General features: G+C 30.5%; 5 protein-coding genes, 1 long non-coding RNA gene and 3 other non-coding genes across 9 annotated transcripts; 4 read left to right on the plus strand and 5 right to left on the minus strand.

The window, feature by feature from the left end:
• Window positions 1-150: 150 nt before the first annotated feature.
• On the plus strand, window positions 151-2,146 carry LOC108458209 (pentatricopeptide repeat-containing protein At5g08305). The gene has a single exon (XM_017757515.2). It carries the CDS (start codon window positions 154-156, stop codon window positions 1,804-1,806), a length of 1,653 nt encoding a protein of 550 aa, XP_017613004.2. The 5' UTR covers window positions 151-153; the 3' UTR covers window positions 1,807-2,146.
• Window positions 1,879-4,552, minus strand: LOC108458210 (protein TRANSPARENT TESTA 16-like). Its single transcript, XM_017757516.2, has 8 exons — window positions 4,397-4,552; window positions 3,905-4,139; window positions 3,044-3,110; window positions 2,799-2,963; window positions 2,662-2,703; window positions 2,531-2,572; window positions 2,240-2,458; window positions 1,879-2,156 (listed from the first exon to the last, which is right to left on the minus strand). The coding sequence occupies exons 2-7, from the start codon at window positions 4,090-4,092 to the stop codon at window positions 2,261-2,263; spliced, it is 702 nt and encodes a 233-aa protein (XP_017613005.1). The 5' UTR covers window positions 4,093-4,139; window positions 4,397-4,552; the 3' UTR covers window positions 1,879-2,156; window positions 2,240-2,260.
• A 4,378-nt stretch (window positions 4,553-8,930) lies between these two features.
• On the minus strand, window positions 8,931-9,003 carry TRNAE-CUC (transfer RNA glutamic acid (anticodon CUC)). The gene has a single exon. It is a non-coding gene; the product is annotated as a tRNA-Glu (tRNA).
• Window positions 9,004-12,179: 3,176 nt separating this feature from the next.
• On the minus strand, window positions 12,180-12,252 carry TRNAE-CUC (transfer RNA glutamic acid (anticodon CUC)). Its single transcript has one exon. It is a non-coding gene; the product is annotated as a tRNA-Glu (tRNA).
• Window positions 12,253-13,428: 1,176 nt separating this feature from the next.
• LOC108458374 (porphobilinogen deaminase, chloroplastic-like) lies at window positions 13,429-15,887 on the minus strand. Its single transcript, XM_017757740.2, has 5 exons — window positions 15,468-15,887; window positions 14,434-14,839; window positions 14,136-14,342; window positions 13,868-14,045; window positions 13,429-13,755 (listed from the first exon to the last, which is right to left on the minus strand). Exons 1-5 carry the CDS (start codon window positions 15,677-15,679, stop codon window positions 13,643-13,645), a joined length of 1,116 nt encoding a protein of 371 aa, XP_017613229.1. The 5' UTR covers window positions 15,680-15,887; the 3' UTR covers window positions 13,429-13,642.
• Window positions 15,888-18,852: 2,965 nt separating this feature from the next.
• LOC108458103 (thioredoxin-like protein YLS8) lies at window positions 18,853-20,721 on the plus strand. Its single transcript, XM_017757363.2, has 2 exons — window positions 18,853-19,110; window positions 20,260-20,721. Exons 1-2 carry the CDS (start codon window positions 18,991-18,993, stop codon window positions 20,566-20,568), a joined length of 429 nt encoding a protein of 142 aa, XP_017612852.1. The 5' UTR covers window positions 18,853-18,990; the 3' UTR covers window positions 20,569-20,721.
• Window positions 20,722-20,857: 136 nt separating this feature from the next.
• On the plus strand, window positions 20,858-20,930 carry TRNAE-CUC (transfer RNA glutamic acid (anticodon CUC)). Its single transcript has one exon. It is a non-coding gene; the product is annotated as a tRNA-Glu (tRNA).
• A 2,020-nt stretch (window positions 20,931-22,950) lies between these two features.
• On the minus strand, window positions 22,951-26,043 carry LOC108457796 (receptor-like protein 14). Its single transcript, XM_017756941.2, has 2 exons — window positions 24,937-26,043; window positions 22,951-24,852 (listed from the first exon to the last, which is right to left on the minus strand). Exons 1-2 carry the CDS (start codon window positions 25,292-25,294, stop codon window positions 23,117-23,119), a joined length of 2,094 nt encoding a protein of 697 aa, XP_017612430.1. The 5' UTR covers window positions 25,295-26,043; the 3' UTR covers window positions 22,951-23,116.
• On the plus strand, window positions 25,134-26,437 carry LOC128291482 (uncharacterized). Its single transcript, XR_008281274.1, has 2 exons — window positions 25,134-25,268; window positions 26,040-26,437. It is a non-coding gene; the product is annotated as an uncharacterized LOC128291482 (long non-coding RNA).
• The last annotated feature ends 144 nt before the right edge of the window (window positions 26,438-26,581 follow it).

Raw genomic sequence — 26,581 nt, forward strand, 5'->3', positions numbered from 1 at the left:
AAATATAAATTTAATTTATATAATTATTCTTATTAAATAAAATAATTTATGTACTTTTTATGAAATTGAGTATTAACAAATATAATTTTTAAAAGAATTGATAAGAATAATTTAATATTTTAAAAGAGTGAAAAATTTCTAATTAAATTTTAAATGGGAAGTATGAAAGAATTTTTAATGGCAGAGAAGGCTTTAGACTTTCAAGTCCAACCTTCTTGTAAATGTGGAATGTTCCAAGCTCTTATCAATGTCCTTGTTAAATGCAAATCATTCTCCGAATTAAAGCAAATCCATGCACTTGTAACAACGTTTGGTCTCCGCCATGATTCCCCTATTTCATCAAAACTTCTCTCTCTCGCTGCTCTCTCCGGCGCCGGCAACATCGATTATGCCCACCGCCTATTCTCCACCCTACCCGCCCCTCGAGTCTTCGATTGGAACACCATTATTCGAGGTTACTCCATCAGCAAAAATCCTAACAAATCATTTTCAGTTTTCATCAAAATGCTGAGAGCTGGGGTCTTCCCTGATTATTTAACATACCCTTTTCTCGCCAAGGCATCTGCTCGTCTTTTGAAGCCGGAACTTGGTGGTGCGATTCATGGCCACGCGTTGAAAAATGGGTTCCAGTTAGATAAGTTCATAAACAATTCTTTGATCCACATGTATGCTTCCTGCCATGACATAGTTTACGCCCGTCGGGTGTTTGATGAAATGCCGATGAAGAATATTGTTTCGTGGAACGCTATGTTGGATGGTTACGCCAAGTGTGGGGATATGGCTTCTGCGCGTCAAGTTTTCGATTTGATGCCTCAAAGGGACGTTGTTTCTTGGAGCTGTTTGATCGATGGGTATGTTAAGAACGGGGATCATACGGAGGCCTTGGCAATCTTTGAAGAAATGCTAGTGTTGGGTCCCAAAGCTAATGGGGTAACTATGGTGAGTGTGTTGTGTGCTTGTGCACATTTGGGTGCGCTTGATCAAGGAAGGTCAATGCATTGTTATGTGATGGACAATGGGTTACCAATGACTTTGGTTTTGCGTACTTCTCTTGTTGATATGTATGCTAAATGTGGAGCAATAGAAGAAGCTTTAGACGTCTTTCGTGGGGTTTCTAATGGTAAGACCGATGTGTTATTGTGGAATGCTATAATTGGAGGGCTTGCAATTCATGGTTTGGTTAATGAATCTCTTGAATTGTTTACTGAAATGCAAATAGCTGGGATTGTTCCTGACGAGATCACGTACCTGTGCTTGTTAAGTGCTTGTGCACATGGTGGATTAGTGAAGGAAGCTTGGTACTTCTTTGAGTGTCTTGGCAAACACGGTATGGCTCCTAAGAGTGAACATTACGCTTGCATGGTGGACGTTCTAGCTCGAGCAGGGCAGGTAGCAGAAGCATACCAATTTCTATGTGAAATGCCCGTAGAGCCGAGCGCGCCATTGCTCGGTGCTCTTTTAAATGGGTGCTTAATATATGGAAAATCTGATCTTGTAGAAATAGTAGGAAGGAAACTAATCGAATTAGACCCAGATCACGATGGTAGATATATCGGCTTATCTAACGTTTATGCGGCTGTCAAGCGATGGAAAGAAGCAAGAACAATGAGAGAGACCATGGAAAGAAGGGGAGTGAAGAAGTCTGCTGGGTTCAGTTGTGTGGAAATCTCTGGAACTCTTTATAGTTTTATAGCTCACGACGAAACACATCCTAATTCAAAACAAATTTATGAAATACTAGAATTTATTGTAATCCAAATGAAACTTGATGTTCATAAGGATATTCAAGAATATCTTTCTTTATGATATGAATTGTGGTTGAGTGCAAGCTTTTAATAGTATTTTGTGTTAAGCTTCGGGTCCATTTGTCTCAGAAAGTTCAGTACAACTAAAAAATATATATTTATCTTAATAGCATATGTTCATTAAAAAAAACCCAAAAAGAAAAAAGAAAAATCAGAAACACACAGAAAAAGGGTATTGATGTTGAGTTTGAATGTTTTAACTTCAGAAACATGAAAACATATAGCACACTCCCCTAAACAAAAATAATATCAGAAATATGTTTTTAATAGATAATTTGAACACAAGATTTGATCCCAATAATGCTGACTCTCTGTCTATGTAATATACCATCTTCTTTCTTCTCAGAAAATCTGCAGAAATGTAATCAAAAGACTGTCAAAAGTTTATATGTAAGGCGTGTATATGAAGATTAAATGATGATGGATGCAATTACCATAGCTGCAATGGCACAATACTAGACATTAGAATCTTGAAGGTTGGGCTGAGCAAGCTGGAGCTGATAGGATTGGAACTGTTGAGGAATGGTAGCAAGCTGAAGCACACTGCTTGGTTCTCCAAAGAAAGGGAATTGATCCACAACTTGCTGATGCTCCACTGGCTTAGCTTCCATTCCTCCCTGCTGATACTCGATCGCCGCTCGGTGTTCCTGCACCTGTGAGGAAAGGTAACGTTTTAGCACCCAAAATTCTCGTTCAATACAAGCTCACTTGAACCATTTACTTACCCAGCGGTACATATTGCTGTTTTCTTCCTCTAGTATTCTCTCCTAAACATTCAAAATCATAATTCAATTATCATCTGATTTTTGATTTATATGTGTGGGAGGGAACTTAAAGAAATGTTTAAACTCGTCACCTTTCTACGTAGGTTATCCAGTTGTTGTTGCAAGAGCTCATTCTGCAATAACCCCACGGGGAAGACAATTGAAAAAAAACAAAGGAATTGACATATTTAGTTCAAAATGCATTAAGAAGATGATGATGAACATGTACCTTTCGCTCTCGGACCTTGATGACGGAGCGTTCGAGTTCGTGTTCAAGTTGATCGAGCTCTTCGAATGGTATAGAACTCATGTCTTCACCAGTGTAGCGTCGCATGCTTAGCTGAAGGCGACGAGTTTCTTTCCTCAACACTGCCAATTCATTGTACAAATGTTCCTATACATATATGAAAATATTCACTAAATATATACCTTCATGCTGAGGCAGATTGAAGAAGGAAATGCGAGTGATCTTACCCGATTGTCATGCTCAGGAATGCAAGTTCCAGTGACCTTCTGATACCTTTCTATGATTTGCTCCATTCTGTCACATAACATTTAGCCATTAAACAAAGAAAAAATGGAAAATTTTGTCATCTAAGACAGTCCTAGTCGGAAAATTTGCTTAGATGATTTTTAATTTTTAATTAAAAAGGCTTTAGAAAGTGTTTGTTTCTCAGTAAAATTCCATTCTTATATTTTCCGAGAAAGATAAGCATGAAAAATTAAGTCGATTAAAATTCTGTAGTGCTATATCTATGATTGAAAGAGTGCAAAATTAAGATGCTTATAAACTCTCATATTTGGTCAAAGTTTATTTAATCTCTATTAAAGATATATTGAAATTTTTTTAAAAAAGGAAAAAACAGTAATAATGAAATGGAAGAAAATGAAACCCTTATGATTATAACAAAGAATACTTTTTTTTTTTACCCACCAATTTCCCTTAAATTTTACATTATTTAACATTCATTAATGTCTAAATCAAACAACACAACACCCTTGATCTGATCAGCTCAAATCAATAGGGATATTCATGCAATTGAAAGCTTTTTGAATTCAAATTGATGATAACAAAGACTGTAACCAGTCAAATTAATGCAGAAGCTAAAGAGATCTGCAGGTCATGTTAAATAGAACTTAACAACCAAAAAAAAAAAAACTTAACTTTAGCTTGAAAAAGTAGCCTTGAAATTGAAACCCTAGTTAGTTCATGTTCTTCATTTTTACAAAACATGATCTTGGTCAGTCAAAAAATCAAACTCCCATGCAGGCTTTCAACCAAGATAACCATGGATTCATGAAAATGAAAAGAGAAGAGGAAATAATGAAAAAGACCTGTAACCCTCAGTGCAATACTGGCACATCTTGCCGGTAGTGGAGAAGATGATGAGCCCAATCTGAGCATCACAAAGCACAGACAACTCATGGGTCTTCTTCAATAACCCAGCTCGTCGCTTCGAAAACGTAACTTGCCTAGTCGTCTGGTTCTCAATCCTCTTGATCGGTATCTTTCCACGTCCCATAATTATCTCTTTTCTTTGCCTTTATAATCTCTACCTAGTTAAGGAAACTGGGAAACAAAAAAAAAAAAAAAAAACATTAAACCACACACACACAAAAAAAAAGTTTAAAAAATGAAGCAGCTGAGCTTAATAAAGAAGTTTTCAAAAATGGGTTGCTATAATATAAGATAAAATGGAAAGTAAAAAGCTTCTGAAACTGAAAATAACAAGTTTTGTTTTTATGGTTTGTAGTTCATAAAAAGAGGAAGGGATTATTGGATAAAAAAAGAAGAAGATGATGATGATGAGTCTCTGAGTTTATTACCTATTTGCTTTGCTCTCGTAAATCTGCAGCTCTTTTGGCGAAGCTAGCGTGTATGAACAAGGAATTTATTCTCTATAAGCTTTGCTATAATTTTATTTTTATTTTTGAAGTTTTCTAAATGCCCCCAGTCTTTTCTTATAAAACTACAAATTTGCACCTAAATTTGATACAAATAGATTAGACCTACTCTGATTTTAATTTTGTTTTAGTATTTTTTTTGTATTTTTAATAAATTTTGATGAAAATATTAACTGTATTAATGATTAGACTCAAATTTTTAAAATATAAAGGTTCAATATTAAATATATAAAAATACAGGGACTAATAGAACATTTTGGTCAAAACATAGTAATTATAATCATAAATTTTTTGAAATGTAAGCAAAAAAACAAGGAAATGTTTATTGTAGTTATATGAAATCTAATTTTCTAAATAAGTTTAGTTTGTGAAGTGCATAATAGTAAATTACTAAGGAACAAAGGCCTCCCCCAATTAAAATTTTAATTTAACTTAGATTTGAATGCAATAAAACGCATTGTCCTTTTATTTATGGGTTAGTGGGGTAGTTTTAGAAATTATTTTAAAGAGAAACTTTGTTTTAGAAAAATGTACGGGTTTAGTGATTAATGTTCTCTTTGTATGTGAAAAAACATTTCATGTAGATTAACATATAGATAACTTTCGTGACGCGAAAGAGAGACATATTTCATTTTGATAGGTTAAATATGTATGTATTTTGAAATTATTTTAACAAGGGATGTTATTGCATTTTGTTGGAGTTTATTACTACTTATACTTGGCGTCCTTAATGTTTTATATTTAATCCAGTTTTGCCAATTGAAGCCATAAGTAATTAGGGTGTTCCAGTTACACTCAGTTTAATAGGACTCTCTAATTACAATAATTATTTAAACCCTAATTACAAAATAAAAATAATGGAGTAGGAGGAATGGCATTATGAGTAATTCAATACCAAAAAGCGACCCTTTATAGTGAAAATGTAAGAAAGAAAGACAAAAAGGGGGTGGTGTTGTGGTGTGAGTCTTAAACCACTCCTCTGATCTCATATCTGTCAAGCAACCTGAATTTTAGCATAAATAGAAATTCCTTTTACAATTGGTACAAAACTATGCCTTTCCAGAATTGGGAATTCAACAATGGAGGTGGAGGTCCCCCACCCAAAACCCTAAAACACACCCCCTATTGGGAAAAGACAAACTGTAACAATCCCATGATATATGCATAATTGACTAAAACAAACAGGCTTGCTATGCAATACTTTCATATTAACTTTGAGTAAATTAGAGTTAAATTTGAAATGTAACTTTTTTTACCCTAAACCTTTATGCCAAAACGGTAATTTCAATTGGACCAATATGTTTACTTCATGCAATTGGATTTGTCTTTAGGTTAAGTTGGGTGAGCTATGGTCCAAAATCTTTGAATATCACCACCATCTTTGTTTTAGTCTCATATATAAACACCTAATCTTCCTCTAATTTTGTTTATTAGTGTAATTGGATTGGATTCAAATCACTAATTAAACTTTTTTTTAAAGAATTTAAATTAAATTTTTTATTTGGGGTTGAGATAAGATTATAAAATTTAGTGAGCCAAAGCTAAACATTTTGTATTAAAAAGAAACTTAAGTTAAATTATTAACTTTTCAAAAGGCTGAAATTTGATAAAAGTATCACGGAGGTCCCTATATTAGGTGCCAGATTGCATTTTGCCTCTTCTACTTAAAAATGGGTAAATTAAATCAAAAAGCAAACTGGTCTTTTTTCTGTTAAAATTTTCATTCATTTCTACTATTAAAAATTGGCATGCTTGATAGAATAACCAAACAGTGAAACATGATGTGCCATGTACACCTCATACTAGCATACATGGACCAATTTTTATCAATAGAAATGGATAAAAAAATTTAATAGAATAACTAATTTACTCTTTGATCTAATGTATAGGGGCTAATTTGCCCATTTCTTTTAGTATAGGAGGTAAAATACAATTCAACTCCTAGTACAATAGCCTTCATAATACTTTTACCACTAAAATTTTGATTTTTATATTTAACCCAAGGTTAAACAAACTAATCCATTTTTTTTAAAATTTTGGAAAGGGCTGAAGAGCAATTTATCCATTTAACCGAAGAGGTCAAAGTCTTGCCTGCCCCTAGCTACACCAATATTAGAATAGCTTGTAACTAAGTTCATACATCCTAACTAGTCATCTCCATCATCGCTTACATCTCTTACATACACAAAGTCATCATCTTTTGCTTTATCATTATATGCAAAAAATGAAAATTCATTAATTTGTTCCATTAATGTTTATGTATATATGTAACCCTTCCTCATACACACACACATATTACATAAAAAGAGCTGTTCTTTTAACTGTGTTTCAGAATTCCGACAGTGTACTTCCAGTAGTGGATTAAATCAAATCCTGAGATTGCATATATAGACATTTATATATATATATATATATATATACGAATGAAGTTAATTCCATTCATCAGTTGATGATAGAAGAGCAGTGATATTCATTTCTTATACTTAGAAAATTGAACAGAAAAAATGGGTTTTAATCATTTTAGAATTCTTATAGAGGAGGAGATGAGGGGTTTTGTAGTTTAATAAGAAATGGTCCAACCCTAATTATAGTAACAACCCATAGACAGACAATGCATATTAGGTTTTCCAAAAAAGGAAACCCAATGGCCTACATTGGTCCCCCAAATATCCCACCATTATTTTTTTTTTTCCAATTGCTTGTCACTATCGTCATATCCCACTTAGCTGATCATCCACCATTAAAACTGCCATAGAGCATCCAAATCGTATAATAAAACTCTTCTATTTTTTTTTTTTTTGTGGGAGACGGAGTTTTAGTGAAGAAAAGAACGAAGATGGGAACATGGGGGGGACTTACCCAAAATGGAAACCTTCGCAGAAGCGGTTTAAGGTCCACTTTCCACCACTATTTAGGGTTCTTATTCACATGGAGTTTGCCAGGCATCTATATTTTGTATCATCATTACCATTTAATAACCCCGTAAGGATAGCCTCCACAATGTTGATATATAGTATTATTTGGGGTAAAAATACTATAGAGGCTCTTATATTAGAAGTCAGATTGTATTTTGTCCTTTCTATTAAAAAATAGTCAAATTAGTCTCTATAAATTAGATCAAAGAGCAAACTGGTCCTTCTATTAAAAATTTTATCCATTTCCACTATTAAAAATTGGTCCTGGTATGTCAACAGTCTGTTTATTCTGTTAGCCACGCCAATGTTTAATAGTAGAAATAGATGAATTTTTTAACAGAAATGACCAATTTACTCTTTGATTTAACATACAAAAACTAAATTGTCCCTTTTTAGTAAATGGGGCAAAATGCTATTTGACTTCTACTAGAGAGATTTGCATGGTATTTTTATCTATTAATGGGTGATAAGGGTTTGGTTTAGATTGGATTTTGATAAAATTTATAGTTACCTTATAATATTATAATTTTTTTGAAATTCAACCGAATCAAGTTCCATCAATTCAGTTAAATTTTTATTTTTTATTTTTTTGAGAAATCACATTTTTTAATATAGAATTTTGAATTTTCATCACTAATTTATATATAAATATTTATTTTATATTACAAAATACAATAATAACCAAACTAAAATTGAAACAAATTTAATAAAATGGAACCTCTTGAAACTTGTTGAAACCTAAATCATCATACTCACAAGTCCTTATTTTGGGATTTAATCATGTTAAGATTAATTGCTATTCTAATTTTATTGATTCTGATATAGTTATTGAAAGCATTTAATAATATCCAACGGACTTCCAAGAATTATCCAATAGGGCTGTACATCATATTGAATTGAGTTAATTGAAAGATTTGATATAATCATCATTAAGAGGAAGGATTGTATTAAATAGTGATATTATCTTTTTCTAATAGTTTAATGTCACGTTCAAAATGAAAATATTGATGTGACATTAAATTATTGAAAAGGGAATACAGATGATGTGGCATCAATGTTTCATACGATCCTTTCCCCATGACTGGATATACAATGTTGCAACAGGCAATATCATCATTATAAACAATGACATGCCATCATAAGTAGAGAAAATAATGTTCATATCCATCCCTAAAACATAAAATTGTATGAAGAAGATAATATAAGAGGAGAGCAATAACGTAGAAATTTCCAAAAGTCTGAAAGTCAAACTCTTTTGATTTATAATAGAAAAAAGATGGCATCCTTTTGTAACTTGTTAATCGCTTTGGTCTTTCCTTATACACTCTTTTCCTTTATAGGGAAAGATAATATTTTCTTCTAATGGAAGGCATCAAAATATAGTAAATTTGATAATATCTGCCATTGTTTCTGTTTCTTTTTAAATGAAAAATGGCAGTAAACAAATGGGTACATACATCTACAAACAGAGCAGATAAAGCCCAAAGGGCTCAAAAAGTCAAAAACTGCCCAAATTTTGAAAAAAAAAATTGAAAAAATCATTCCGTTGCCGGGACTTGAACCCGGGTCTCTCGGGTGAGAGCCGAGTATCCTAACCACCTAGCCTACAACGGATTTTGAACATAAATCAAATAAGCAATTTAATATATAAATTTTAATTTGATGCAACTATGCATATGAAATTTTAGTTGTTGTTCATGTATATACATAAAACTTTAATTTTGATTCAGTTAAATATATTTAAATGGATAAATACACCAATTTATTTTTACATTAAATATATATAAATATTTGTATTACACTATGTATATTTAAAATAGTGCTATATCAGTAAAAATGTTAGTAATTTTTAAAATTAAATTACATTAATATTTCATGTATAAAATTACACAATCAAAATTTATATACAAAATTGTACTTTAAATCAAAATCCATGTACAATTTTGAAATTTATCTCTAAATAAAATTATACAAAACATTCCATTCAAACTAGATTTTTTGTTAGTTATTAATAATATAAAAATTATTATAAAATCAAATGTGATTATGATTAAAATGACGAAATCAAGATAATAAAAATATAATGTCACGAGTTTAAATATCATGATTTTGCATATATTTTTAAAAATTTATTAATTTACACAACATTTTATTCCTCTCTAAATTTACGTTTATACAATGTATAGGAAAGAATAAATAAAATTTAACTTATAACATATTATTGAAGGAAATAATATGGAAAAAAATCAATTTTATGTTAAGGAGGAAATAGTTACAAAGCAATTTTCAAACTTCTATCATCTTTCTAATTTCACCTTTCTTCCTTCTATCCTCTATGAACAAAGAGCCTATCTTTTCATGTTTTCTTATGTTTTCCTTTCTTTCTTTCTCTTCTCTCATTCGTATTTTATTTTATTTAAATAAGCTTATATGTTTAAAAATACTTAAAAATATTTTTAAAATTAAATTAAGCCCTTATATTAAATTCATACTCAATTAAGTTTTTGTTGTTAACTAAAATAACAAATTAAGCTCCTTTGTTAACAGTTTTCATCATTGATCACGTTGACGGTTAAAATAAATTGATTGACCAACCAAATAGTGGCACATGATGACTTCTAGTTTAATCTAATTTTTTTCTATAAAATATTTTAAAATCATAAAAAAATTATATCAAATTATAAGAACTAGAAAATTTATCAAAAATATTAAAAATAGAATAAATCTAATAAATTCTACATTTTATAAAAATATATTGAAATTCTATAAAAAAAAAATCAAGAAAATTATATTTAAAAAAGTATTAAAACTATTCACATTGATATAAACTTATAGAAATTATTAAAAAAATCATAGGAACTTAAACTAGATTGGATCAGTCTGTTGGACAAATTTGACCGAAATCGGCAAGGATATTAGTGTGGGGAAAGACATTAGACTGGTTGACCTGAAAACTAGACTATTGAACCTATTTTTTTTATTAATTTTAATTCTTTATTAAATTGGCCGAATCTGACAAATTGACAAATTGGTGGCTTGATTAGTTCAACGATCGATCCAATTCTAAAAATATTGGTTAGAATATTTCATTATGACATATGTTAATAGTTGGATAGTGAGATTTTGGTTTGATAAAATTATTAAAAAATAAAAAATTAATTCAACTGTCCGGTTCCCAAGTCAATCGATTTAATGGCTTTTCTTAGATTGGTACCCTTGTCGCCTTGTTGATTTCGAGCTAACCAATCCAGTTCAAGTTTTTATATTTTTTATAATTTTATAAATTTATATTAATTTCAATATTTTTACAATTTTTATTATTTTTAAACAATTCTAATACGTTCTTTTTATTTAAATATTTTAAATAAGTTTTATTGTTTTTATAATTTATTATATTTTTAAATTTTATAGTATTTATATTTTTTATAATTTTGTTATAATGTGGTTACAATTTTAATAAAGCTTATATCATTGTTAATATTTTTAATATTTAATAACTTTATTTTAATATTTTTCCTGATTTTTATGATTTTAAATAATTTTATGAAAAATATTAGATAAAACTGAAGTCGCCACGTGTAATCTGATTAGTTTGTCAATTTATTTTAATAGTCAACATAGTCAATGACGAAAATCATTAATGAAGAGGCTTAATTGATTTTTTTAGTTAACGGCAGGGACCTAATTGGTTGTGAATTTAATATAGGGGCCTATTTGATTTTTATTTTTATTTTTTTGCGTTTTCTTAAGGGTTTTTTTTGACATATAAGTCATTTAAATAAGTTTTAAAAAATAAAATATTTAATATTTATTTTTCTAAAAATTCCAAAGTTTTTTTCAAAAAAAGGTAAACTACACTAGTAGTCACCTATTTATTAGTAAGTTTCTTTTTTGGTCACCCAATTACGAAAAGTTACAAAATGGTCACCAACCATTCAATTTTGTTTTTTTAGACACCAGTTGGTCGGTGGTAGCTCTTAAAGTTGGCATAGTAGCATCTTTAGCCCTCAACAATTATAAATTATGTCAATTTAGTCTTGATACTTAAAAAAAAAAATTAACCCTCAACATTTACGTATTGTGTAATCTGATATTATTTTGCAATTTTGCTTCTTCTTCTTCTTCTTCTTCTTCTTCTTCATTTTTTTAACATTAAGGGCTAATTTTAAAAGAATGAGAAAAGATGGAAATCATTATCTTGAGCATTTCAAGTATTTTTATTTTTATATATTTTTAATCAAATTTAATTGATAAAATTATTTTTTAGGTGAAAGGGTAACAAAGATAAGCAAAATTACAAAAAAATAAATAGAGACCAAATTACATAATGTATAAATGTTGATGGTTAAAGTTGCTATTATACCAATTTTAAATGCTGCCATTGTTAACCACCCCAGTGACCAAAAAAGACAAAATTGAATAGTTGGGTGACTATTTTGTAACTTTTCATAGTTGGATAACCTAAAAAAAAACTACTAAGAGTTGAGTGACAAAAAAAGGAAAATCACTAATAATTGAGTGACTACTAATGTAGTTTACCCAAAAAAAATGGAAACATCAACAAAGAGACCAAATAAAAGCCCAACGGGCTCAAAAAGAAAAAACCGATCCAAAGTTAAAAATAAAAAAAATATACTAATAGTTGGGTACGATTTTGTAACATTTTATGTTAGGAGACCAAAAAAGAAATTCACTAATGGTTGTGACTACTAATGAATTTAACCATAAAAATTGAAACATCCACAAATAGAGCAGATAAAACCCAAAGTGCTCCAAAAATAAAAAAAGATTTCCGTTGCCGGGACTTGAACCCGGGTCTCTCGGGTGAGAGCCGAGTATCCTAACCACCTAGACTACAACGGATTTGATCAAAATTGGAACAAAAAGAATCTTTGTACTAATATTTAAATAAAAATGGTTTTCCACTAAAATATCTCACTAGGTTCAAATTACTGATTCCGTTCTATATAATATTAATGAGACCAACCTAACGATGCGTTAGGTTGTGGTATTATTTTATACATTATTTAATATATAAGTTAATAATAAATTAATTTAATTTGTAGTATTTAGTCTCTTTTATCATTTATTTTAGTAAAATAAAAGAAATTTTTTTGCTTATTTCGAGGTATTATTTTTTACAAGAATTTTACTTAATTTTCTAGTTTTAAGCTTAAATTTATATTAATTATTCTTTATTTTATATTCAAATTTTGTAAAACATATGTAATAAATAAATTTTTTTTTCTTATGTTATTATAGTAGTAGCCAAATGAGGTATCGAGATGTCTATAGGCCGAGTGTAAGTACGATTTTATGCTTGCGAAGCTCAAATGACTTTAAAATATAAATCTAAAATTTTGTCTAAATTCTAAGTACACTTAGATTATTTTTATTTTTTGAAAATTATCTATATTATTTTTAATAACTTTTTTCATTTGTCAAAATTGTAAATATAACAACTTAACATTTTTTAATATTTATATTATAATATTATATATTATTATAGATTTATTTTTTATATAGTATAATATGTAGTACAAACTTTTAAATTAACCAAACTAGTTGCATGTAATTAGAGATATCCATAGGTAATGTTGGGGTTCGAGTCTAAAATATTTTTCAAACCGCTTAAAAACTCATTTTACTATTTTTAGTTGCTATTTTATATATTTTATAATTAAATTGTAATTTTAAAATATTTTTGAACATATTCTTTTTGACACAATGCCTAAATTATTTATAGTCTCCCTCCACTCCAATTCATAAACAAGAGGATAATATGCTTCAACGCATTCAAACCCACGTCTTCCTGCATTGGCAACAATACCTATACCAATCGAACCGACTTTTATATTTGTTGTTAAACTCAAGCAAAAGAAAATACAAAGGAAAGGAGGTAAATGCTCCTCTTGTTGAAACATATTATTGAATATAGCATTAATTTAAGTGTAACTGTTAATTAGAGCAAGTAATTATCAATAGAACATATGTTTTACATTGAAAATTATTTACTAATATTACTTAATTACTGAAACATTATTTTAATTATTAAGTAATTTAATATAAGGTTATAATAACTAACTTATAAATTATCCACCAGCAACACATGAACTAGTTTAATTAAAATTACAATGCAATAAAAAAATCTAACATTCTAACGTCACTCATCAAAAATGCATATCTAAATCTGAATTTACCAGACATTTCCTAGAATTACCAATAAAAAAAAGCTAGATTGTTGTTAAATTACTCAAGAATCAAAGAAGCCTGGACCTGCTCTAGATAGAAGTTCTTTGCCAGCATCCTTCCCCATTGAAACCATATCTTCGAAATGGTATGAGCCTTTTCTTGAAGTTTCAAGCACTGCAATATATACATATACATACATATATAGAAGAAATGACAAAGTTGTTCTTATAGAAGATATAATATTAAAAGAGAAATCTAGGAAATGTTCCGAGTGAGATGGTCATACCCCGTGTTCCATCAGGAGAAGCTACCAATCCTTTAAATATGCAATTGCAATCCTTGTCTTTGGAAGCATATCCAGCTATAGGAGTTCGGCAAGACCCGTCAAGTGTCTCCAGAAAGGCCCTCTCACATGAAACTGCCAATCGTGTTTCCTCGTGATTTAATGAAGCTAGGTAATTGGCCTGTGTACAAGATAACAATAGATGAGATTCACAGAACCACCACTTGAATGATTTAAGGTTAGCCATGAAATAAGCAAAGACAATACATACCATTTTTTCATCATCGCTACGACAAGCGATTCCAATAGCACCCTGTGCAACAGCTGGTAGCATTTCATCAATTGAAAGAGTAGAAGTAACGTTTTCCGTCATGCTCAAGCGTCTGAGTCCCGCTAATGCCAACAAAGTTGCCTGGACGACCCCTTCATTAAGTTTTCTTAACCGTGTTTGTACATTGCCCCGGAAATTATCCTCCACCTAAAATGAAGAAGGAATTTTATATGTTTGAATCGGAAGAGAATCTTAAATAACTTAGCTGATTCCTCTAAGAATATGCGAAGTAACTTACCTTGAGCGATGGATATCTATGGAGTATTTGCGACTTTCTTCTAAGTGATGCAGTACCAACAACACTCCCTGCAGGAAGCTCAGCCAAAGAAGAAGCACTCAAGGAAATGAATGCATCACGAACATCCTCACGCTTTAGGTTGCAAGGAAGAATCGTCTTCTCTGGTAAATAAGTAGGAACGTCCTTCATTGAGTGGACGGCAATGTCGATATCACCATTTATCAAAGCCTCGTCGATTTCTTTTGTGAACAAGCCCTTCCCACCAATGTCTGCAAGTGGTTGACTCAGGATTTTATCCCCGGTTGTCTTTATTACAACAATTTCTATAGCCCCTTCTTCAGCTAGCTCAGGATGGGAAGCCATGAGTTTGTCACGCGTCTCATGAGCTTGAGCAAGTGCTAACGGGCTGTCCTACACATCGAAAGTACATAAATAGCCAGAAGAAATTCAAGATATCCTTCAAAAAACAAGAAATGAAAGAACTATTCACCACATCACATCGAAAGACCCTTTCTTTGAATCTGATTTTTGTGCTATTCATCCAGTGACTCGATCCTAGACTCGGGACCATAACAGGATAAGTCTGTATCTGTTCGCACTCATTTGTGTTATGTCTAGGATTCGAATATGTGTAGCGCATCAAAGGATCACAAAGGGGATCTATAAGTACCCATAGAGGAACATAACTATGGATTATGCTTTCATTACACAGCCCAACAAGTTGAGTTTAGTCTATGACAATTGCCAAATAAAAGAAAGCAAGTATTTTGAAAGAACAACTGAACCTAACAAAAAATTCAATAACAAAAAAAGTCAATGACTGATAGAATTAACTGAACTGACTATTAAGGACGAAGTATGCAAAAAACCGAAATTCTATTAAAAATTCACAAAACTAGCTAAACCCAGAGCTAGATTCTATAAAACAAATTAAACCCAGAGAAACCATCCAAGTCTTTTAACAAATCAGAGAGAAGATCACTTTTCAGCATTATACTTCAACAACTTACAAAGCAACAATTCAAAGAATGTACCTTCCTCTAGTGCCAATTCTGAGAAGTGCAACTTCAGTCTTGGCAAGAGAAGCTTTTATGGCACCAAAGCTCTGCTTTTTCTTTGAACCAGGAAGAGTGTGGGGTTTAAGATGTTGTAGGGGGAAGCCGAGAACAGAGACGGCGCCACCGCCGCCAGATTTGAGTACGCCGCCTCCGTGGGTTGTACATTGAGAAGAAACTAGCGTCTCCATTGGAAGCTAGAGAACTCAATAGAGAAGAAGAGGAAGAAGAAAAGGGAGATTGAAATAGATTTGACGAGATTGCTGTTTGTTATTTGACTGTTAAGAAAGAAAGAGCTGGGTGAAAGCGGATACTGGATAGGATATTGGGATTACAATGGCTATGATCCCATACGGTTTGCTACCCTACAGTTCTTCCCCATTCTTTTGATTTTTCATTATCATCTGCCTCCCATCTTTATGCAAAGATTGGGTTAAATTCTGATATTAGTCCCTGTACTTTTTCGAAAATTGTTGATTTAGTTTATGGACTTTAATTTCATCAAAGTTAATATACTTTCGAATTGATCAATTTTAGTCTATGTACTTTTAAAATTTGAAAATTTAGTCCTAACCCAAATAGTAACAATTAAATCTATTTGATTAAATTCAATTACTAGTCTTGTAATATGTGTATAATTGTATATTTATTCAATATTCGCCAATTAAGCCTATACTTTTGAATTTTGGAATTTTAATCTTGACATAAATAACAATCATTAATCCATTAAATTGATTTTAGTGAGTCATATGTAGAAATAACAAGTTAACATGATATTATACATATGATAACACATTTGCGACATCAAATTTTAGAAATAATATAACTTAATGAAGTTGATCTTTATCATTTGGTGATGACTAAAATTTTAAAATTTAAAAGTATAGAGAATAAAATGATCAAATTAAAGTACAATGATTAAATCCACAACTTTCATAAAGTACAAAGTTTTTGGATATAGTTGTTCATGGCCAAATCGGGTTCAAGTTTAATCAATTTAAGCATAATATTAACACATTTTATGTTTGGCCCATTCTAAAATATGAGCTTAAAAATTTGTTCAAGTCCATCCATATTTGTAAATGGTTAACTCGTTCATTTTAAGATCGCTCATATATAAATAAAAATAAAAATAATATTATGTTTAACATTTTTTCATTTATTAAAATTGAATATCGTTAGATAAATTAAATAATATGAATTTCAATATGATAATAATTAATAATGTTAAACTCAATTTTTATAATTAATAAAAATTAAATGTGAGGATTAACTTTTAACATCAAAACATTTAAAAATAATATTTAAAATAAGATTACTTAATATTGTAATCTTCCGCTCTAATATTTGATACCAATATTTAATATTTTAAAGGTTAAAATTAGAAAATTATCAATAATATAATATTTTGTTTGATTTAAATTAATTTTATATAAAAATAAAGTTACTTGTGACTAATTTTTCAAAAATGTCTTAAAGGAAGTTTTTTTTTACTTTATTTATAATATAATCAATAATATTTATGTTTTATTATGTTTTCTAAAATGTGAAACATATTTTTCCTAAAATTCTAATTTTTTAATTATATTATTATTTTTATGACAATATTTATTAATATCTTTGTTTAATATTCATGAATAAATTAATTTCAAGAAAATGTTTATGAATGAATTTATTTCATTTAAATGAATGAGTATAAAATACACATTTTTGAACAATCAAACTTATTTTTAAGCATTACCAAATAATGTTTAAAAACCATAAAACAGTATTTATTTTATCAAAATAAAGTTCAAAAATTCAAAACTCAAAATTAATATGAAAAATAAAAATCAAATTAAATTAAATTGAATTGAATTATTATGGACAGTAAATCGAACTGAGCTCACTCCCACTCCATTGATACAACACAACATCTCTTCATTCAAACTCAATTGATTATACTAAAGTGTCTCTTGCAAATCTTAGAATTTCTTATCCTAAAAAAGTAAATAAAGAATAAAAGCTATATACATATAGGATTAAATAAACTAATAACATTTAATAAATAAATTAGTACACAAAACTATAATATATATATTTGTAAAAGCACCAACTTGAAAAATATTAGAATCGATGAAAATAATTTTATATTTTATCATATTACTAAATTATTATTTAAAATAATTATAATATTTAATTTATAATTATTAATTAAAATATTGTTTGTGATAATTATATATTTAATAATAATTATAATTTAATAGAAATTATAATAATTACATATTTAAAAATAATTATAATTTAATTTACATTTATTACTTTAAAAGTTCAGTTATTAAAGTTTTTACAATTGCAATCATTTAAAAAAAATATTCTTTTTATTTTTTACTCGATATTTTATTGCCACATATTAATTTAATTTTATCGGGAGGATCTCTTACATAGGTATAAAATTAAAATAGTTTTGCATCATTTTGTATATTTTTGTATGATTAATATTTTAATGATTTTATCGTTATATTTCATATTCTATTCATATAGATCATGTATGTCAAATTTGATGTAAATAAAAGTTTTCAACAATTTATTTTATATAAAAAATTTTGAATCATTCAATAAGTATTAATATAGACATTTTTTATATTGATATGATAGAGATATCGAATTAGTTTGAAAATTTACATGCATGATAAGTACAATTATACAGATAAATTTAATGGTTGGATTATTAAAATATTAATCGTGCAAAATGTACGAACAATATAAAACTACTTTAGTTTTATATCCCTGTAAGTGAATCCTTCTTGTATATATTATTTACAGTTATTATAGTCAATTTATTGCGGTTAAGAAAATAAAAATAAAAATTGAATAATAAATAGTTTTTATAATATATTATTTTTATTATTTGTATAAAATATTTAATAATAAATCTTTTATTAGTATTATATTTAAATTATTAAAATAATTAATATTTTTAACACGGTTTATAACTTATCATTTTAAATGATAATTACATGAAGGAAAGTTATATTTTACATTAAAATAGTAGAAATATTTTAATTATGATTTAAATATTTTTAATATCTAGAAAATTATTGATCTACAAAATATTAATTTGTTTGAATTTTTATTAATTTAAAAAATTAAATTTCAAAGAAAAATTAATTACCATATATAAAAATATTTAAAAATTAAAAGTGTAAAATAACATGGAACGAATGTACTATTAGAAACTAGTTAATAATTATAAATTCGAACATGACTATAAAATAGAATATTCAAGATAAAATAAAAATTTAACCCATGATAAAACGCTGCGTTTATGATATCGATTTGGCGCCGGAGTAGCGTGGCGTTGCACGTGGCCGACGCATCGTCTATAAATTATAAACCACTAACATTTCAGAGCGTTTCTTGTTCCAAATTAGGGTTTGATATCACAAATTTTGCGAGAGGAAAAGCATTTCATCGTCAGCCAAAAAAAGGGAATTTTAGTCTTCAGGGGAACGATCGAACGATGTCGTACCTACTACCACACCTGCACTCAGGATGGGCCGTAGATCAGGCCATCTTGGCAGAGGAAGAGCGTCTCGTCGTCATCCGATTCGGCCACGACTGGGACGAAACTTGCATGCAGGTATTCCCTTCATCTCTCTAAATCGCTACAATAGGAAAAAGGGTCTTCAATAAATCCTATGTTCGCTATAAATTTGTTGGCTTTTTAATCAAATATGAAAAAGGGTATGATTGAAATTCGAGGACAGCATCGTGTTGGAAAGAAATTTTTTTTTTTTTTTTTGTTTTTATCTCATAACTAAGCAACTAGTAATTAGTGGGTAGTTTATCTTCAGATTGCTTTAATTTTTCCTTTTAGACCTGCACTTGACCTTGTTTTCAATCCCTTGAGCTGCTAGCAAGCTTGCTTTTGGTTCAGGAAGGCTGCTTTGGTTCTTAATGTCTGCTGCTTCTGTTATGTTCGTTAAGTTGAAAGAACATCTAACAGGGGGCCAAAAAAGAGCCTGAGTTTTATTAGACGAGTTAGATGAACTTGTGTCTAGACCTAGTTAACAAATTTGTTTTAAGAGTTCTTTTTAGTAGAATGCCAAATATCTATTAGGTCGCTTTCCTGATATTCTTGCCTGATTTTGATCCCTTATGAAATTACACTCAATTTGTAAATTTCAATGCTACATGAACCATTTTGTGAATAAATATGTTCTTGATTGTTGCTTATCAAATTTAAAATATTATGGCATGAAACAAAATTTGGTGTTCCTGTATGAACAACTAAAACTGCTAATGTGAGGAAATGCTTAAGCTGAGAATCTTCTCCGAGTGAGCAAAAGGAGATATTGATTGAGCTTTTAATAATGACTTTCTATTTTATTAGTATATTAGCTTTCTCCTTATTTGGTCTATTAGCCCTCTGGTCAAGTCCTTGAATACTGAACTTGGTACCTTACCTGAATCAAAGTTATATTTGGTAGCTGGTTGTGCTTATTGACATAATAGGGAAATGGTTTTTGTGTTGCTAATATTTGAGCGTGTTGCCTTTGGGGTGCTTGTAAGATCATGGACTTCAATAGTTTTTCCATAACATTTTGCCTTTCTCTTTTCTTCTTTTGAGTGCTGCATATCTGGAAACATCATTTTCTGTCTCATTACTTATTCATGAATGCTTGAATATTGACTTGCTTTTGCTTCCTCTGGAATGAAAATGGTTTTATCATTATACTTTCACTTAATTTTGCAGTCGATTAATTAGTTATATTATTTTCGTTTTCAGATGGATGAGGTGCTTGCTTCTGTCGCTGAAACAATAAAGAACTTTGCTGTGATTTATCTTGTAGACATAACGGAAGTACCTGATTTTAACACGATGTATGAGCTTTACGATCCATCAACAGTGATGTTCTTTTTCAGAAACAAGCACATTATGATTGATCTTGGCACTGGTAATAACAACAAGATTAACTGGGCTCTCAAGGACAAACAGGAGTTCATAGACATCATTGAGACTGTATACCGTGGGGCAAGGAAAGGTCGTGGTCTGGTAATTGCTCCGAAAGATTACTCGACAAAATACCGCTACTGAGTATTCTTGCAACCTGTTGTTGATCAGAAAGATTTAATGGTCATATTTCGCGAATTTAATATGGACTATTTTCATTATGAACTGTGTATGTCATTTGCAATGCTTGCATGAACGTGGTGGATAATCCAGTTTGAGATGAAACTTTGAAATATATATTTTATGTGTTTTTCTTATGCTTGTTAACGGTATGGCACCTTTGCTTGGAGTGATTTTCCTTACTGATATTTGATAAGGGAACATGCTTTTTAATTTAACGTATAAAAATATAAATGATTAATTATTTTTAAGATCCGTTGTAGTCTAGGTGGTTAGGATACTCGGCTCTCACCCGAGAGACCCGGGTTCAAGTCCCGGCAACGGAAATTTTTTTAATGTTTTGACGTCACTTTGGGCTTTTTATCTGGCTTGTTTTAAAATTTTTTATCCTTTTATGTCTAATATGATAAACAGAGCAGTTGTAAGAATAAGTGGGCATATTTCTCTACTTATAAATGGCATGTTATTGTTTATAAAGATGATAATCTGTTACAGTCATGGTTGTAGATGAATCTTTCAATTAATAACTTGATTTTTATTATATAAAAAATAAAATAAATTTATTAAAGGAAGAAAAAGAGTGCAAGAAAATAATACCGGGATAATATAACATTTGGCCCTTGAACTTGGTATGTAGGTCCACATTAATCGCTAAACCTTTTTTTTATTCACTTTGACACTTAAACTTGAAAATCAATATTCATTTAAGCCCATTATGTTAATAATCGCAAAAAAAAAAAACGGATAATGTGACTTTTGACCCTAAATTTGGCAAGTAGGTTTATATTGACAATTGAACTTGACAATTAGTTTTACTTTGGTATTTGTATCTTTTTTTTTTTTTTCAATTTTGAACTTGAAAACTTGATCCATTTTTATCTCTGGTTTTTGAAAAATTTAAAAGTTTGATGATGTGGCACTTTGAGATTGTGTCGTATCATCACTTCATGAATAAAATTTTTTAGATGATGATGTGATACAATCTCAGAATGTCATATTCAGTGTTTAACAACCAATTTAATGGATGAACAGGTAAGATCACCAGTTCTCAGTTCAACTAGTTTGGTTGGTTCGACCGTTGGGCCAAAAATAACTAAATAAGTAATTAAAAATTAAGTAAAGTCGGTTTTATCTTTCTTTTTACATTTTTTTTATATTTTTAAGAATTTTTAATTATTTATTTATTTACTATTTGTCTCACAGCCGAACTGATCAAATTGGTTGAATTGAGAATTAGTGGTCTAACTTGTTCAACTATGGGTTAAGTTATTAAAATATTGAATATGACACTCTAAGATTATATCACATCATTTAAAAAAAATTATTTTTCAAACTTAGAGTGCCACAGCATGAAATTGTTAAAACTTTCAAGTTCAGGGATTAAAATGGACCTAATTATCAAGTTCAAAAAATTTTAAAAAATGTACAATATTAAAATGAACTTAATTATTAAGTTCAAGAACAATCTGTACCTACTCTTCCCTATATTTATATTTATAAGGATCTGGTGTAGTCCGGGTGGTTAGGACACTCTTCCCTCCTGGCAACCTAAATTTTTACTTTGGATCCTTCTTCATTTAAAAGGAAGATCAAATGTGTAGTATATGTTTTGATGCACACCATTCCTTTTCTATGATACTTTTTTTTTTATAAAATTAAAAAGAAGATTGTTAGTTTTGTTTTTCCATTCTATGTGTAAAAGTATATTGAACTAAATTGGTTAAATTATGATATTAGATTTTGAGTGAGTTATGGATTTAGTATTTATATTTTAATTTACTTATTTTTTTTCTTGCAGTTTTGAATTTTAAAATTTTTGTCCGACTAAATGGCAATTATTAAATTCCCAGTTAATAGATTAACGATTCTCATTTATATTAATACTAAAATTTTGAAATACAAAAATATAGAGACTAAAAATGATTTAACTGGAGAGTATGGATTAAATCTTTAACTTTATTCATACGCCACGACTAATAATAAAATGTAGCCAAACAAATTTAATAGTTGTTATTTGGTCAGGACTAAATTTTCAAATTTTGAAAAGTATAAAGACTAAAATTTCTCAAATTAAAATATACGTACTAAATGTACAACTTATAGAAAATATATGATTTAATAGCAGAAATTCAACACAACTAAATTTCATTCTTATAATCCCAGAAAATATAAAGTCTCTAATTACCAAAAAAGAAACATTGATGTACAAATTTCACTTCAAATGTATTGACAGCTGTTGAAAGAGCTATTGTATATATAGAAAACACATTCAAAATAGTAATATATTATGAGAAGAATGTAAATTTGAATGCACGTAAATGTATTTATCTTTTTATTTAAAGGTGATTGTTGCGGAAATTATAAGTAGTCGTAAGCTTTATATATATAGATATAAAACAGCATGGCACCACTTACAACACTCTGATAACGCTGAGAAACATAAACAGAAAAGCATGAAAACCGCCCTAATTACATGGCAACAATAAGACACTATCATAACCTACAAACAAACCTAAAAACTTGTACTAATTAAACCCCCCAGATAAACAAAATTTACAACAGGGAGAAAAAGAATGCAAGGAAAGAACAAATTGTTGGTGGTGGCCATATTTGACAAGAGTACATTGCCATTCGATTTGGGTGCTTTCTCTACAACTACCTCACACTTCCTTGAAAGTGGATTGCCACAAAGACCAGGATTGCCTATGTAACTGCTCGCATCAAATGTACCAAACTGATTTGCTACTGGTATAGTGCCTGACAGGTTGTTGAAAGAAACGTTGAATACTTCCAGAAATGTAAGATTTGTTAATTCTGGACATAGTTCACCAAAGAGCTTGTTATGGGAGACATCCAACGATTCCAGATCTGTAAGTTTTGCTAATTCTGGAGTCAGTTCACCAAAGAGCTTGTTCTGGGAGAGATTCAACACGTTCAGCGCTTTTAGTTGTGTAATTTGGACGGGAATTGAACCAGTCAATTTATTGGACGACAGATCTAAGCCCAGCATGTTGAGATCATGGGAGAAGTCAATCCAAGAAATAATGTTGTCGAAGCAGTCGGGAATATGGCCGGACAGATTGTTTCGCGATAGATCTAAAATTTCCAAATGTCTCATCTGGCACAACCAGTGTGGTATTTGCCCTTCCAAATGGTTACCTCTAAGAATGAGCACTCTTAAATGAGGGAGGGCGGGCGACTGCAACAAACTCCACGATAGGCTATCTGATAAGTTTCCCGTGAAATCATTGTTGCCAAGATTGATGACCCTTAGATTCGAAAAACTCAAGTTTCTGGGTAGTGCATCTCCACTCAAGTTGTCGCCCAAGTACAAATATTGAAGGCGACTCATATTACTTGTCAGAAGGAATGGAATTTCTCCATGTAATTTGTTGCCAGATAAGTGTAGAGATTGAAGTCGTTTTAATCTACCAAATGATGGAGGTATGCCGCCATTAAAACCATTAGCAGAAGCCCCTAGATAAAGCAACTCCGGAAAAATCAAGTGAATATCTTCAAGTAATGGCCCGTAGAAGCTATTATAGGAGATATCTAGTGAAGTAAGACGTGAGCTTATGTTCCCAAAGGTCTTAGGGAATGGACCACTCAAATTGTTGCCTCTAACCCGTAACTGTAAAGTGGCATTATGCATCAGCCAAGAAGGAATGTTTCCCTCAAGCAAATTGTGTGAAAGATCTAGGGACTGCAGGTTGTTCTGTGAGGAAAGGAAGCGGGGCAACTTTCGTAGGTTACAACCGGCTAAACTCAGCTCAATAAGCTTGATAGACTGGAACCAATTCTGGGACTCTGTTTCGAGTTCTAAGTAGGGATTATATGAAATATCAAGGTGACTGAGCCTTGATAAATTGGCGAAAATGGAAAATGAAAACTTGCCCCTGAATTTATTCCCTGACAAAATCAGCGTGTAGATGCTTGGTAGGTTGTGGAATGGAAAGGTAGGAAGGGAGTCGCTGAATTGATTGTTAGAGAGATCCAGATATTGAAGTGCAGTCATATTACTCAAGCATGGGGAGATTTTTCCATGGAGATAGTTACCAAACAGGATTAGTCGCTTCAAGAGCAGGCTATCACAGAGGCATTCCGGAATAAAACCTTGCAAGTGATTACCAGACAAATCTAAGTAATAAAGAGAAGGTAATGCGCCCTTTCCCCAGCAAAGATGAGAGGCACGTTCTATTGAGTTGCCATGCAGATTCAGCTGCTGAAGGCGCTTGAGACTGTGAAGCTCTACAAAGGGCAAAATTAGGAAATTATACATAAAAAGAAAGGCTGATCCAATTATAGTTTATATAGTGAAACAACAGTGGTTACCATCAGGTGAAGTGAATCCGGCAATCTGATTCCCTGGCAGATGAAGGATTTCCAAGTCCTTAAACTGAGCAAATAAGGTAGCATTGGGATACCAATTTTCTAACAAGCTGTCCCTTCGGTAGTAAAAGAAGATGCTACTGACACGAGTGGTGGAAGCATTGCATTGAACACCCTCCCACTGGCAGCAATCTTCTCCATACCAGCTTGAGAAAGCAGTTCCCTCAGGACTGTTTATTGAATCTTTAATTTGTAGGAGAGCATCCCTTTCTTCATCCATGCACCCATTACAACCAGAGCACATGCATAGAAGAAGCGAGAAGATCAGTAAGAAGGTGCTGTTGCCAAATGTGATCTCCATGATGATAATTGAATTGTTTCAACATATCCCAGGAAGGCACTTTCTCTACTTGAAATTTAATAAATAGAGTTGTTTTTCCTTCACCCTAACTAAACTTCCTGGTGTTTACCAAATCAACAATTTGCCATTCTTGTCTGATTTTTTTGCTCTTTCATTGAACTTTAGCTTGTGTGTATTACGTGTGTCTCTAAATTATCAAAGGAAACATCTTTTTTCCTTTTATAAACCAAATAATTCGACTTTCAGACTTGGGAAATTTCTTGCCTATTCTCTCATATTGTTTTCTCTTTTTTTTCTTTTTCTTTTTTTTGTTAAAAGATCTCTCCAGTCCTAATACTGTTGACTCCCAACTCTAAATTGATTTTTCTTTCAATAATAAATTATAATATTCAAATTTGTTCAATTTAGTATATTACAGTTTTTGACTTTTTTGGAGCCGTTTGGGCTTTATCTGCTCTATTTGTTGACCAATTTTCATTTAAAAATTTAAAAAAAAAAAAAAAAACAGAAATATGGCAAAATTTTTCAAATTTACTATATTTTGAACCATCCATTAGAAGAAAATAGTATCTTTCCTACAAAGTATAGGAAGGACCAAAGTGGAAAACAAGTTACAAAAGGATGCCATCTTTTTTCTATGATGAACCAAAACAGTTTTGACTTTCAGACTGAAGTTCCGGGTGTTTACCAAGTCAACTATTTGCTATTCTTGGCTGATTTATTTGCTCTTTCATTGAACTTTCAGTTGTATTTTCATCACCCAGTGTCCCAGTCAACAGTGGAAAATGCAAGTGTACTATGTATTATCCAAGAATCTCAAGGCTAAGGAAATTTCAGTGCTAAAGCAAATAATACAGAGGGGACAACAGACAAGAATATCAGGACAAGGAAAATGTCATGTTGGTCAAACTTGTGTTCCCATTTTCAACAAAACAAGTTACAGGCTAATATTGTATACATGTCTATCATATCCTGCTTGTATCTCATTCATGTGTTAATGCCATATCACACTGCAATAATTAATGCTCAAGTATATATATCTGAAATATTAATCGAGAAGTGTAAAAGAAGTTAGAAAACGGATGCATCTTATTTCTATTATAAACAAAAGAATTTGATTTCAGACTTTGGGAAATTTCTTGCCTTTTCTCTCATATTGTATTATTTTCTAACTTGTTATCAGGGTTCAAAGTTTTCTATCTTTTAGGTCTAATATAAGAGGTAACACAGAGTTGAAACTTCACAGAACAGACAGTAAGGTAATTTTGTTAGATTAATTGAGCACAT

This window comes from Gossypium arboreum, chromosome 4, assembly GCF_025698485.1.
Source record: "Gossypium arboreum isolate Shixiya-1 chromosome 4, ASM2569848v2, whole genome shotgun sequence".
NCBI classification, from domain to species: Eukaryota; Viridiplantae; Streptophyta; class Magnoliopsida; order Malvales; family Malvaceae; genus Gossypium; species Gossypium arboreum.